The 12,830-nt window shown below is 43.7% G+C and overlaps 1 protein-coding gene across 1 annotated transcript in view; it reads left to right on the forward strand.

Moving 5' to 3' along the window:
• Positions 1 to 12,830, forward strand: part of NUP210 (nucleoporin 210) — a 61,682-nt gene that overhangs the window by 28,580 nt on the left and 20,272 nt on the right. Inside the window, exons 14-21 of the mRNA XM_027748490.2 lie at positions 1,245 to 1,390; positions 2,862 to 3,083; positions 4,332 to 4,505; positions 6,251 to 6,443; positions 6,686 to 6,792; positions 9,051 to 9,155; positions 9,289 to 9,390; positions 12,040 to 12,168. Coding sequence (XP_027604291.2) covers positions 1,245 to 1,390; positions 2,862 to 3,083; positions 4,332 to 4,505; positions 6,251 to 6,443; positions 6,686 to 6,792; positions 9,051 to 9,155; positions 9,289 to 9,390; positions 12,040 to 12,168 — 1,178 coding nt within the window. The remainder of the gene's footprint in view (positions 1 to 1,244; positions 1,391 to 2,861; positions 3,084 to 4,331; positions 4,506 to 6,250; positions 6,444 to 6,685; positions 6,793 to 9,050; positions 9,156 to 9,288; positions 9,391 to 12,039; positions 12,169 to 12,830) is intronic.

The following is a 12,830-nucleotide window of genomic DNA, read 5'->3' on the forward strand; positions in this document are numbered from 1 at the left end:
AGGCTGTAACAAAGCTGATGGATTTCTTATGGGAGGGATCCACATATACTGTGTTCTGACAGGAACACTGATTAACAACTGCTTTGCCCAAATTGTCCATCAGTGCTTTCAGTTCTATACAGACACTGTTCATGGTTTGCCCACAAGGGACTAAGACAATCAGCTGCTTAACCTTGCCAAAGCTCTGCCATTGCTAAGCTCATTTCTTTAAGAAATGCCTCTTGTCAGGTATGTCTGTTATTTTTAAAGATTGGCATTAGTGTTGCTGGGCCAGGTGGACACTGGCACTGTGCTTGTTCTGTGACCTCTGAATTCAGTATGTTATTCACATGTATTCACTAGTTTTTCCCACGTGGCTTTATATGGAAGCTCTTTCCTGTGCCAGGTAAAACCAATCTGCAGTGTACCATCTCTCTGCCTGAGAGGCAGCAATGTTAAATGTCACTCTGTAGTATGCTGTTGTAGTGTTTGTTTCAAAAAAAATTAAAAACAGACCCCTCCCAAGCTCCAAAGTGTCCTCTAAGTAAGTGAAGAGATTCCATGAGAATACCTTCCCTTGAGCTGGAAAGCTTGGCTAAGCAGGATGACTTTTTGTGCTTAATTACAAACCACTTTCATCTTATTACAGCAAGATGAAAATATTCAGTAAGAGAGAGGTTATATTAGTTTGTACCAGAGTAAAGACTCATGTCCTGATCAGGCCAGTGTGAAACTAAAGATGTTTGAAAGATGCTTTGGTATGTGAAAGACAGTAGGGATTGTTTTTACCCATTTGGTTGGAGAACAAATCTCTACTTACTTCTGGTGGAACTGCTTTTGTTGTGAAAAATCATCACAGAACCGTCAATCATAGACCCAGGGAATGGCTTGGGTTGGAAGGGAACTTAAAGCCCATCCAGTGCCACTCCCTGCCATGGGCAGGGACACCTTCCACTAGCCCAGGTTGCTCCAAACCCCGTCCAACCTGGCCTTGGACACTTCCAGGGATGGGGCAGCCACAGCTGCTCTGGGAAACCTGTGCCAGGGCCTCCCCACCCTCACACCCATGAATTTCTTATTAATCTCTAGTGCAACCCTGCTTTCTGTCACTTTGAAGCCATTCCCCCTTGTCCTGTCACTCCAGACCCTTGTAAAAACTCCAGCTCTCTTGTAGGCTCCCTTCAAAAAGCCACGTTGAACTTGATTAATATACCTGAGCATTGCTCTCTAAACATGTTTTTATATATTTTTAATCTATCTGACAGGAAGACTTAAGCCAACTGCTGATTTTTGCAGTGGAGTCAGAGTGAGAGCTGAAGCTCAGGGGTACACAACCCTGGTGGTGAGCTACACCCACGGGCACGTCCACCTCAGCGCCAGCATCGCCATCGCCGCCTTCCTGCCACTGAGGGTGAGTCTGCTGGCACTGCTCCTGGAGCATCGCTAAAACGCCTTTAAACGACAAAGAGCAAGCTGATATTATGTAATAAATATCTTCAAAAAAGGAGGTGGGTGGTTTTATATTTCACTGTTGGCCAGGAGCAGTAGATGGAAATACAAGACAGGAGGCTTATGGTACCTCATCTTCAGAGACCAGCACTGACTCTGCAGAGCTGGAGTCTAGTGCATTTGGCCAGAGCTTTTTTCCCCCAAATCTGGAAAAAAGGTTAGTGCAAATGATAGAAATTTGTGACTATAATGATGATTTTACAGTTTAAATATGCTTTTCTGTCAAATATCTTCAAATAATGATGCTCAGCTATTTAAGATGCTGAGATGTCCTAAGGAGAGCATGTACACTTTCTGTTCTGTTGTTGGCAGCAGTGAGAGAGAAGCATAATCTTTCCAATTAGGAATTTTTCATGTCTGTGGTATCATTCACATTTATTAGCAAAACCCCTTGAGGTGTTGTAAAGCTGCTTTTCATGTATAAAGTGAAATGATGCTGAGGTACCTGACAGAGCCAGGTCATGGTGACAAGCGGGGTGGATTAAGTGCATTTTTAAAAAAAATAAGCTGTGCTCAGATGTCTCAGTGAAGAACTTCTCTTTCTTTGAAGTGTAGAACAGTGATTTCCACATTATTTTCCCTCCTTTCTGTAGAATGAAATATTTATGATGCCTAGAAAGGGAAGGCAACATTTTTCTGTCAGACATCTATTAATAAATAAATTACAGCATTAAAAAGTGGGAGAAAGATAAACAGTCCAAGGGCAGGCAGACACTTGAGACTAAATCTCATCGGTTTCTAATGGGATTTTAACTTAATATTACAAATACAACCAGGGAGTAAATGGGAGGAAAGAGGAACATTTATGCCAACCCTCGCCTTCTCTCTCTTCCTTTCAAAATGCACCTATGGAAAGAACTGAATTTTGTTAGCTGCTCTTCCTTACTAAACACCAAAGTAATATGATGTTGTGAAACACAAACTACAAATGGTTTTTGTGTATTAAATGTCAGGTTAATTGCTGTGATGATGAACAGCACAGGCTGCCCCACAGGAATACACATAAGTGCAGAATTTGTAAGAGAGGTTTGAATAAAACTTGTGTAGGAGAATAATTACATACACAGAACTGTGCTGGAGAGAGCACTGTCAAGAGAAAGTACAATTTGACGTTATTTCATTCATTTAAAGTACTGTCTATTTAAAAGTGTAGCAGAATACTCTCTGTGCTCAGAAAAGTATGTTAAGGGTCTTCTGCTCTAATTTTTCATGAAGGAGATGTGATCAGAATGCAGATAAAACTTTCCTTTGGATCCGTGCATTCCATTGATTATAATCCAACTGGGCAGAATTCCTGTAGGTGATGGTAATTATTTTGGTGCAGCTCTGTTCTTGTGTAAATAGAACTATTAATTTGTCATTATTCATTACAGGCTGTGGATCCACCATCTGTTGCTTTAGTGACTTTAGGTTCCTCCAAAGACATGTTGTTTGAAGGAGGACCTAGACCATGGGTCCAAGAACCTTCCAAGTTCTTCAGGAACATCACTGCTGAGGATGCAGAAAGTGTTTTCCTGTCTTTACTTGGCCCTTCTACTTCTCAAAACCACAACCAGCACTGGGTTAGAGTGTCGTGCAACAGCCTGGAAGAGCAGGTAGGTGCCAGGAGGTGTTTATGTTGCCCTCCATCAAACACTGAGCTCAGGCAGCTGAGAACAGGCTCCAGGCAGATTGATGGTACCATACAGCTGTTATATAGGAGGTTGTTTTTATAATAAGCCAGTGAAGAACTTGGGTAAGTATATTGTTTATGCATTGTGATGCCGGTGCAGGTTTTAGAGTGAGCATTTGCCAGCATTATGTTATAAAGTGGTTTATGGTGGGTTTATTGCAGTATAAACCCAAGTCATGGAAACCTTATGTTGTGGGATGCACTAAACATCCTGATCAGTGCAGCTTCAGCTTGCATAAGCAGGATCAGAGCAGAAGGTTACTGCAGCAAGCTGCCTCTTCTGTCTGACCTGCTCCTCTTAACCACATTACCTTCCAGGGTAATTCTGTTTATTCTAACAAATGACAGCCATAGGAATTTACTGCTCTGCTATTTGTGCAGCCTTTGTGAGCGTGGTCGTAGTCATTTCCCACCTGGTCTTGTTTTCTCCACCATGCAGAAGTGATTTATCCTCCTTTATTCATCTTCCCCAGTCTGTAAAGCATTTAGCTTTGATTTAATGTTTTCCTCCTGCAATTCTGCAAGGCCTAAGCATTTTGGTGGGGCTGCCAAATTCCACTGACTTCCTCAGTGAAACCTCTGCAAAGCAGAGCTATTTCTGTGAGTGCAAATCCATAAAGAACAGCTCTTGTTGTTGATGTCTGGACTGTGTGTGCATTGGCTGGCTGGCCACAGATTACACCTGCATGGTCTGCACCACTGCATTAGTGGATGAGGGAACCAGAGCTGCCTCAGCCTGCTGGGATACCCTTCTCTGGCTTTAGAGCCACTTTGTTTTGCTGGAGGCTAAAAAAGGAATGTAAAATAAACGGCAAGATGTTTTTAAACACAGTGACGTGACTATAAATATTGTCTTTTGGCTGTTCTGTTCTCACTCTGCAAGAAGAACACCTGCTGTTTCCTTTTTTTAAGTTACAAGAGATTTGTTGTGAATCAAGTTTGATAGTAATGAACAGGAATACCTAGGAAAAGTTCCTAGGAATAGTACTTTGATAGTGGTATAGAACTGTGCTTGAAATATGCACCTCCTTTTCCATCTTCCTGTGTCTTAATGGTGCTGTAAATCCCCAAGAATCGTATTTTTGCTTGTTCATTCTGACATCAGAGTGTAACTGAGGCCTGTGGAAATAGAACATGCCTGAGCTCTCTTTCCTCATTTGCCTGTTTCCAGGTTATTGCCCTGACAGTTGGGAACAGCCCCTCAGTGACCAACCCCTTCCCTGTGGTGGAAGCTGCTGTGGTGAAGTTCATCTGTGCTGTCCCTTCCCGGCTGACCCTGATCCCTGTTTATGGCAGTCCCCAGCTCGACCTCTCCTGCCCTTTGCTGCAGCAAAACAAGCAAGTGGTGAGAGAAGGGAAGTGTTCCTATAACAGAAAGATCAGTGGTGGGACCTCCACGTGTGAAATAAAGCAGCTGACCTGCTCCAGGAGGGGCAGTGCTGGTGTCCCTCTCTGCTCCTGCAGTGGGAGAGGTGTGGGCAGCAGGGCCAGGGAGGGGATTCTGCCCCTCTGTTCTGCCCTGTGAGACCCACCTGGAGCTCTCTGTGCAGCTCTGGGGCTCCCAACACAGCACAGATGTGGAGCTGCTGGAGCAGGTCCAGAGGAGGCCACGGGGATGCTCCCAAGGCTGGAGCCCCTCTGCTCTGGAGCCAGGCTGGGAGAGCTGGGGGGGTTCACCTGGAGAAGAGGAGGCTCCTGGAAGACCTGAGAGCCCCTGCCAGGGCCTAAAGGGGCTCCAGGAGAGCTGGAGAGGGACTGGGGACAAGGGGTGGAGGGACAGGACACAGGGAATGGCTTCCCACTGCCAGAGGGCAGGGAGAGATGGGATAATGGGGAGAAATTCTTCCCTGTGAGGTGGGGAGGCCCTGGCACAGGTTACCCAGAGGAGCTGTGGCTGCCCCATCCCTGGAAGTGTCCAAGGCCAGGTTGGATGGCACTTGGAGCAACCTGGGCTCGTGGAAGGTGTCCCTGCCCATGGTAGGGGGTGGGACTGGATGAGCTTTTAAGTCCCTTCCCACCTAGATCATTCTTTGATTCTGTGATTCTGCAGTGATCATTCAAACAGGTGCATAAAGGGACCTACCAGAAAATAGGAATATACCTCAAAGCATTTGGATTGTGGCTTCTCACCCAAGTGTCACAGTGAGGAAGCCATTCTGACTTGTGAGATAAAATTAGTTTTTATTTAAAAAAGGAGGGGGGAAATATTTCCAGGAACTCTTTCTGAGGAAAGTACTTGCTCTCTATACCACTTCATTGTAATCTAACTGTTCCACTGAGCATGTAGAGACATATTTTACCATCTGTGTGTGTGTGTTACCAGCAAAGGCACAAACTTTGCTGATGTGAAGATCTCCATGGAAGCACATACAGTGACATCAGAGGTGTCCAGCTTTGCACCCCTGAGTCACAGTCAATGGACAACGCATATGTGTAGAGAATCATGCTTGAAGAACTTTGCTATTTCATTTTTATTCTGTATTCTCTCTCCTGAGGAGGGTTGTCACATGTTTTCTGCTCAGTAAACAGTGTTTTGTCATGTTGATATTCCCAGACAAATATAAAATCACCCTCCTTTCCTAAAACTGCAGTGCTTGTTTAGTTGATGAATCATTTTAAGTAGCTCCTGTATAATAACAAGATGAGAAGTTTTTTGTGTATTATTAGTCACTTCAGAGCTCACCTGCCTTTCTGGCCCCATCACGTGTCAGTTCAGCCTCCTTTGACACACTGCTCTTGTAATGCATTTCACAGCACCAGATTGGAGCTTCTCATGAACAGCAGTGTTCTTCCTTATTTGTTTGAGTTCTAAACGATGTAGTTGAGCTGTAGTCCGACTTTGTTGTTGTTGGTTTGGTTTTTTGTTTGTTTGTTTTAAGGTAATTCACTGGCTAAAAAAACCCCCATCCTTCAAAAAAACCAAACCCTTGCAGTTGAAGTACAGCTTAATGATTTGCATTGATGGCTCATTTTAATGAACATGCCTCATGTAATAGTGTTACAGTAAATCTCATGGAACTCAAACATATGTTTTGATGATTAAGAAATCCTCTTGTATCTGTTCAGTTCCAAATATTCCTTCTTTTTCAGGTTCCTGTCTCAAATTATCGCAATCCAGTCCTGGATTTGGCTGCCTATGACCAGCAAGGCAGTAAATTTGATAACTTCAGCTCTCTGCATGTTGTCTGGGAGTCAACAAAAACAGCCTTTGCTCATATTGAGCCTGATATGCCAATGGAGCTGACTCTGAAGGAGGATGGGAGTGGTCAGAAGAAAATGCATGGTATGAGTTGGTTTAGATGAGCATTCCATTGTTTGAAGAAGATCAGGATTAAATCTGGTAATAACTGAGCTTGATTAAAGAAATTACTGTAATCTGCAGTCATATTTCATCTTCTCATCAACATACAGTTTTAGTGTGTGCTATTTTGGGGGTGGGCAGAAAAAAAGAATCAGACTTCTTGTCTATTGAGAATGGTACTAGAAGAGCTAAGCAGTTTGTTTTTCACCTCTGTTGGATTGTAGGCTTGCAAACTGTTGTAGTTCATCGTGAGTTTGGGACAGCTGCCATCTCTGCAACTGCCACTGGGTACCAGCAATCCCACCTCAAGGCAGCCAGAGTGAAAACACAGGTAACAGAGCTCTGGGTTTTGGTGCCGTTTTCCTGTGATTAGTGCCCAGTGGTCCTGAGGTGTATTTGTTTCCTTGGTGCAGAGCAAGGTACAAAGAAAGCAGCTCCATGGCTGGTCCTGGAGACAGGGTCATACAACTGCTTTTATTCTTGTTTCTGGCCTTTTCTGCCTTCCTCTGCACTGGGTGCTGCTTTCCATAGCAAATACATCCAGGTCCTTGGGAGTTTTTGAACCGTCTGGGCAAGGGGATTACAAAGAAGTGTTTCAGTTGGTTTTGTTTCTTGTCAGGTTTTTTTAATGAATTGGTGAATCTCTGCTGCTTGTCCTTCACTAAAGCAACCATGTGCTTCGTGCAGCTGTCACTGGGGAAAGCAAATGGATTATTGCCACTGCAGAGCTGGGTGGGAAAGTTCTGCATGAGCAAAGCCAAAGCTGACTGATTCCTCATGTGGACCATATGTTAGTCTGGGCTCTGACTAATGCTCTTTTTTTGTTTCCTGAGAGACTTCTCCTTTGTACAGTGCCAGCCAGAAGCCCAGGCTCTCATTTTACAAGTCATTAGCCACTCTCTGAAATACTTTAGTTTGAACATACTCAGCATAGGGGAGAAAAATGGCAAAAGGTGGTGATGATGAACAAAGGGCAGATGTAAACAGATGGCAACTTTCTGTTTATGTCACTTTTTCAAACTGAATGCCAAGGCAGGTTTCAGCCTGTGGAATAACCTGATGTGCACAGTAACTGACTTCACATACCCTGCTTCCTAAACTGAATTTCTGTTTAATTTTGTTAAGGAAGATTTAAGTGGGTTTTGATGATATGCAGTTCTGAATCAGATACCTTGAGAACAGAGTTGAGGTAAAGAATAAAATATGCAGGTAGAGGATACAGTATTTGACTCAAAGCAGGTACCAGATGGGCAGTAGTAATGTGAAATATCCTGTGGGCCACATTCCTGGCAGTGTGGCCCATGTTTGGCATCTGGATGGTAAATTCTTTGGGAGGAGATCTGCTTTGCCACGTAGTTCTTGACTTTTCAGTGAGGTTTCCAGTCTGCTACTCTTGGGAGGTGTGGTGTCAGTGCATTTCCCCTAAAGAATTTGGCTACAATTTGGTCAGAATCACGACATTGGAAGACACAGTTATTTTGCCACCAAAGATGTTTGAGATATTTGGTTCTGTTTCTTTTTTTTTGCTCTTAAAATCTGAGTTGTAGTATGGACTCTGAGTTCTGCAATCATTTTGTAACTCACTGTGCCCTGCTCTATTAGCCCAATATTCAATATTCTATCTTACTTTTAGGGATCATTAGAAAAGTGAATGCTCTAAATTTTGCCTTGAATTCAGAGAAGTTTCTTGGATTTCAGAGTGGGAAATGCCACTTAAGTTCTGATCTCTTGTGTTAAGGTTTGGGAGGAATCTTTTCCATAGTTGAAGAGTAGTTCTAGATACCAGTTCTGCCACACTTTGTAGGCTCCTGTGTTTTTTCTTTAAATGAGGTAACTTGGCTGCTTTTTTAGATGCATTGGCAATGGGCTGCTCTGTTTTGCTCTCAAACCTGCCCATACTTACACTTCTTTCTTGCAGCCAAAACCAAAGATCTGGTAGAGGTGGTGTGTTAAAGATGTCTTGATTGCTGTTCCATGTTTGAGTGGAATGCCCTATTATCTCATTAGGGAAAGATGACATCCTTTCTACATCAAGGAAATAATTCTACTAATGAGGTGAAATGGGTACAGAACAGTAACTTCCTCTAAAAACCATTTTCCTTTTCTAAGCTAATGTTGTTATGAGTGGGAGATGAAACGTGCATCTGGTCCAGTGTTTGTGTAGTTACATTTAAGGAAGAATTTCTTTTGGTAGCCTGCTAAGAAGAATCTCAAAAAGATGAGTTAGAAGTAGAAAACTTTCTGTACTAACTTTTATCATTCTGAATGAACTTAGGGCATGTCCCCAAGGTAATACCCTGTCTGTGCATGTCAGACTGGATTCACTGACCCTGCTGCACCATCAGGGTGGGGGCCCCTGTCCTCTGTCTTGCCAGGGCTGCAGAACAGGAGGCCATGCCCTGTGTGTGGCCTCACCTGCAGAGGGGGGGGTGGCAGCTGAGCCAGTCACTAGATCCTGGGGCATTCTCATAACCTGAACTTCTCCAGCTCTGGCTCTTTGTTCACCTGCTTTAAACATCCTCCCTGCATTAACAAGGGACTTGCACTGTTTTCTGCCTCTTTGCTGTAACAGCCAATTGTTTGTTCCAGTATGAAGCTCTGCTCCCAGTGTCTGCCACCATTGAGCTGATCCTTGTGGAGGATGTCAGAGTGAGCCCTGCTGATGTCTCCATTTACAGCCACCCTGACATACAGGTGAGGAGTTACCTGCTGCTTTCTAACTGCAGGGGGGAAGCTTCTCAAATTACATAATTTGTGTAAGGAAACCAGTTTTAGCAGTAGACTAGAAAGATACAGTCTAATTTTGGATGTTTTTCTGGTTTTGCAGGCAGAACTTTTCATCAGAGAAGGTTCTGGATATTTTTTCATTAACACCAGTGTGCCAAACATTGTGAGAGTGACCCATGAGGAGACTCGAGGTGTTGCTTTGGTGAGTGCAGTATTTGGTGATTTGATGCCTCTTTGGTGACCTGGTTGTTGTCCTGCAGCTCTGTTGGGCATTCTCCAGTTCGTGTGGATGGAGAGGCAGTAGCTGATTTTGGATGGTTTTGCCTGTCACAGTCAGGTTCAGGCAGGGGATCTTTGCACAGGCAGTGTCAGGAATAGGAATTTGTTCCATTACAGTTGTGGTGCACATGTGTTTTCTCTGTAAGATGAAAGCCAGTACCAAGTTCTTCACCCACTCCAGTTTTACAGTAAAATGTTCCTGATTTCACAAACACACAGCGAAAAATAATGTGACAGAATTATTTGGAAGTGTTACACAAAAAATCAGTTGGTTTCTAGCAATATTGGAGTATTTGCTGTAAGCCAATACTTCTGAAACCTTCAAATTCTTCTATCCTGTAATGCTGTTTCAGGGTATTTTTTATCCCTGTCTTTCATCCTGACTGTGTGAATAAGTATCTATTAAAGAGTTTATTTCTGGTCTCCCTATTAGTTTTGAAATGCACTTTTCCACTGGAAGATGCAACTAAACTACAGTTACTCTTGACTTCATCCAGGCCCAGGATATAAAACGCTTTCTGTCATGAACAACAATAGAAGGATATGTTTGCATTGCTGCTTTCATTAGTCAAGGATTGAAAATGACACAAGTTGCTTTAAAGAGTAGCCTTTACAAATTTATAATTTACAGATTTGTCCTGTAAGAAATAATGTTGATGAAGTTGTGAAATAATGATAATTAAGGTGGAAACTAGAAATTTGTGAAACATTCTGATTGTCTCTAACTGTTGCAAGTGTGAAGGCACAACTCAGCAAGGCACAGAGGTGGGGGAAAAGTAGAAGAGATGAGCTGCTTTTTGTACATAGTGCACTGCTTAAACTCTTAATAGTTTAACCCTCATGGGTTTAGCAGTGCTTCAGCTGATGTACACAAGATAAGTTCACTGCTCTCATCTGAAATAAAGGAGTGGAGCAGTGACAGCAAGATGGGCTTTATGAAGTATAAAAAGAGATTTTATCTACCCCTCAGATTAAAGAAGAGAAGACTACACTTTTTAACACATTTTAAAAAAATACCATCCCCCAACATTTTACAAATTTGTTAATCCTATGTGCTGTGTTGGAGTTAAATCCCATGGATTTTTCCATGGAAGGCAACAGAATGGTGTGTCTGGGAAATCAGCAGGCTCCAGGCTGGTGTGTCAGGCTGTGCCAGACAGGTGCCAGAGCAGCCAAGCTGGCAGAGGATGATTTGGCAGTAAGCTGTTCTGGAAAACTCAACTCAAGTTATCTGGAGCAGCGATTCCCAGGCTTTGCAGGGCTGCCAGGGATCAGTTGTGTCCATCTCCCTCTGTGTTTGGCACAGAGTTCTCTGGGCCTGAGTGGCAGCAGGAGGAACAGTCTTACCAGTGCAATACCCCTGTGTGCTGGGGAACCAGTGGTCACCACTGGGAGGGGAGAACACAAGGGGGAGCTGGGACAGGAACAGTTTTTAAAAGTTGCCCCTCTGGCCCTCAGCTGGTTTCCTTCTCTGCTCTCCCAGCCCAGCTGAGCTCCATTCCATCTCTCTCCCCGTGGCCTCCTCCCTGCTCTGCTTCCCAGGGCTCTGTGTTCCAGCCCAGCACTCAGGGAGCTGCTGCTGTTCTGCAAGCTGACCTTTAGTAAAACCTCACATCCCCTTCTCTTGTGAGGCAAAAGTGAGCGGTGCCCTCAGAGCACACAGTGTCAGCTCTGCCACCGCTCCAGCTGCAGCTCCTGCAGTGCTGCAGGTGATGCTGGGACTTGTGTGGAGCTCCTCTGAACTGGGGCCTGGCTGCTCCCCAGCCCTTGGGCAGAGTTCAGAGCGGGACACCCAACCTGTGCCGTCCCTGCCCAAAGGGAAGGTGCCTCTGGAGGTGAAGAGAACACCCTGAGGGGCTGGGAAGGTCAGGCAGGTGCAGGAGAACTGCAGAGGTGCTGAGTGAGGGAGCGTGGCCCTGGGAAGGCTGTGGAGGTGCCTTTGGGATGAGTGCCCAGTTCTGAGGGCTGGAGTTTGGGAGCACAGGTCTCTTCACTGTTTATTCTTGTTGGTGTAAAGCGTACATTCTTTGTCTTCAAAACCAATGAAATAATAGTTGTATTAAAGATAAACCTGATTTGTCAATCATCCTCTTCCTTGGGAGGATCTACCACCAGATTTTGGCTGCTCATTGGCATGAAGAGCGTTGGGTAGAGTACGAATCCTGCAGGAGGCAATTCCGGTGCTTTATAGGCATAATCTTTGTCCTTGGTTATTTTTTTTTCCTTATCATTTTGGTTTTCATGTCACTCAGAAAAGTTTCATTTCTGTAAATGATTAGTTGTGGTTTTTTTCCCCTTCTGATGGCAGAAGAGTAACAGGATGCCAGAATGTTCTGGATGAAGATCCATTAATTCACTTGCTGCCCTGGGCTGTTTGCACTGGCTCAGTAGCATAATACTTTTTATATACATTTTACAGCTTTACTTTTAGTTTGGCTGAAGAATTCTTTGTCTAAGGCTTGGAAATTTCTGCATCCAACTGCTTCTGCCTGGAAAGGGATACAAATTTTATCCTATGAGCAACAAACAATGAAAGTAAGTGCTGTAATGCAGTTTTCTTTTGGCATTGCAGGTGCAGCCTCTGCTTCCAGGATCAGTGACTGTAATGATTCATGACTTGTGCCTGGCTTTCCCTGCCCCAGCTAAAGCTGAAATCCATGTGTCTGATATCCAAGAGCTGTATGTCCGAGTTGTTGACAAGGTTGGTGCCTTAGAACCAGCTTTAGTGGCTGATCCAGCCTGCCCTGATCCCGAGTGCTGCTCATGGACAGAGTCATGAGCCAGGGACAAGATGCTACGACCCAGAAACACCAGGATCTCCCTTGTGTCTCTGTCTCTTCCTCCCAGATTTATCCCTTTAGGTTATAAGTGTCTCAGAATATCAGGTGTCTCTTACTCATGTTCTGTGTGGCAGCAATCTCAACTTTTGCATTTACACAGTATGTTAATCCATAATTTATATGGACACGCTCATTTACATTTCCTTGTATTTAAAGTTCATGTGAACAATTCTTTTAGGAGTAGGTTTTGCCCTAAGGTCATTTTCCATATGTCAGGTTTTAAAAATGAACAAAAAGAAAAGTCCCAGCTCATTTCTCTTGCCAGCCTGGGTGTGCCTTAAACAAAATAAGTGTTGATATTTCTGGATGTTTTAATTATGCCCTTACTAGCTGAAAGACCTGAATTCATTTATTTCATTTGACACTAACTCTACTTGTCAGGGATTAGTCTTTAAAATCAGTGCTAATCTAACCTTGGGGCTCTATCTCTCCTCCCCTACTACAAGTGTAATACAAAATCAAATGAAAACGTTTATGTTATTAAATAAGAACAGTTTAAACGAAAAATGACTGGATGTGTGTG

This window comes from Pipra filicauda, unplaced genomic scaffold (assembly GCF_003945595.2).
Source record: "Pipra filicauda isolate LSUMZ 115617 unplaced genomic scaffold, ASM394559v2 scaffold360_size730234_pilon, whole genome shotgun sequence".
NCBI classification, from domain to species: Eukaryota; Metazoa; Chordata; class Aves; order Passeriformes; family Pipridae; genus Pipra; species Pipra filicauda.